The sequence below is a fragment of the Panthera leo genome, chromosome B2 (genome assembly GCF_018350215.1).
Source record: "Panthera leo isolate Ple1 chromosome B2, P.leo_Ple1_pat1.1, whole genome shotgun sequence".
NCBI classification, from domain to species: domain Eukaryota; kingdom Metazoa; phylum Chordata; class Mammalia; order Carnivora; family Felidae; genus Panthera; species Panthera leo.
Window position 1 is genome coordinate 921,063 of NC_056683.1, and position 1,847 is coordinate 922,909.

Below are 1,847 nucleotides of genomic sequence, written 5' to 3' on the forward strand. Positions count from 1 at the left end.
AATAAAATTTTCTCTATTGCATTTCTTAGGCAAATGCACAGATTTGTTGCCCTTTCTTTTAGACACACTACAAATAATAATGTTTGGTATTGAGACTCATATTTTTTCATGATTACAAGTATAACAACTTCACTGGAGTTACACCACAAAGAAAATCCCTGCATAATTTGCTCTATCCAAATGAATAAACTGACCCTCAGGAAACCCCATACTGAAATACGTGTCCTCACTTTGACTTGAATCCACCAACAAGAGAAATGGCAGTCATGAATCCAGGCAATGCAAGCATTCCAAAGTTCTTCATCCTATTGGGTTTCTCTGACCATCCCTGGTTGGAAATGCCACTCTTCATAATGGTGCTTGTGGCTTACATCTGCACACTAGTGGGAAACATCTCCATTATTGTTGTGTCCAAGGTGGATCCTCATCTTGACAGCCCTATGTACTTCTTCCTTTCCAACCTCTCCTTTCTGGACCTGTGTTTTACCACAACCACCATCCCTCAGCTGCTGCTGAACCTCTGGGGCCCAGATAAGTCCATCAGCTATGGAGGCTGTGTGGCCCAGTTCTATGTGTTTCACTTCCTGGGGGCCACGGAATGCATCATCTTGGTGGTCATGTCCTTGGATCGGTACATAGCCATCTGCAAGCCCTTGAGGTACCCAGCTATCATGCATCAGAGACTCTGTGTCTTCCTAGTGTCTGTGGCATGGATAAGTGGTTTGACTAACTCCTTGCTTCAGGCATCTCTCACTGTCCAACTGCCACTTTGTGGTAACAACAAGGTGGATGACTTCCTGTGTGAGATTCCAGCGATGATCAAGATGTCCTGTGTCGACACCACTTTCAATGTAACTATGCTCTCTGTTGTGGGTACATTCTTTACCCTGGTCCCCTTGTCTCTTATCCTTGTCTCCTATGGGTTCATTGTAACTACAGTGCTCAGAATTCGTTCATCAACGGGAAAGAAGAAGGCCTTCAACACCTGTGGCTCCCATGTTATTGTCGTCTCTCTCTTCTACGGGCCAGTAATATGCATGTATGTGCAACCTTCTGGTACTAACTCCCAGGACAAGAACAAACTCATGGCCCTGTTCTACAGTCTGCTGACTCCTATGCTTAACCCTTTTATTTATACTTTGAGGAACAAGGACATGAAAGGGGCAATAAGGAGACTTCTCCTCCCATTGAGCTATCAGGGAAGAGAATAAGCACTGCTATTTCATACTCCACACATGTAGGACTCCAAAGAGGCCCTGCTCTACCTCTCAAATTACCCTCCTCCAAAATCATTAGCATCCTCAGTAACTATCCAATCTACATGTACGTTTATTCACCACAGTATTATAATTTATTGGCTTGCATTTTGCAATGTGAACCTTAATCCCAATTTTCCTACAATTTGTGTGACAGTGAATCTCTGTCATTAAGTCCTCTGAGTCCATCTTTGAGTAGGAATCTGAAAAGTGAGCAGTAAATAAGGGCTCATTACCTGACTCATTCACCATTAGCCAAAAACATCAAGCACTATCATTTTATGTGTAATGTTACAAATATAATGTAAGTAATAAAGGCCACAGTTTACCATCTTGCTATTATGGATATGATTTTATGGGTATAGTTTGCTAATCAACTTTTTATTTTTATTTTTATGAAGTATAATTGATATACAATGCTGTATTTGTTTCAAATATACAACACAGCGATTTTAAAAAAACATATACCTTATCAAATGTTCACCATGGTAAGTGTAGTCACCATCTGTCACCCTAGAATATTATTACCATATTATTGACAGTGTTCCCTATGCTATACTCTTCATCATTTTGACTTGCTTATTTTATAAC

General features: G+C 40.6%; 1 protein-coding gene across 1 annotated transcript; it reads left to right on the top strand.

Annotated features, from left to right (window-relative positions):
- Positions 1–257: 257 nt before the first annotated feature.
- On the top strand, positions 258–1,211 carry LOC122218908 (olfactory receptor 2B11-like). Its single transcript, XM_042937215.1, has one exon. It carries the CDS (start codon positions 258–260, stop codon positions 1,209–1,211), a length of 954 nt encoding a protein of 317 aa, XP_042793149.1.
- Positions 1,212–1,847: the final 636 nt, after the last annotated feature.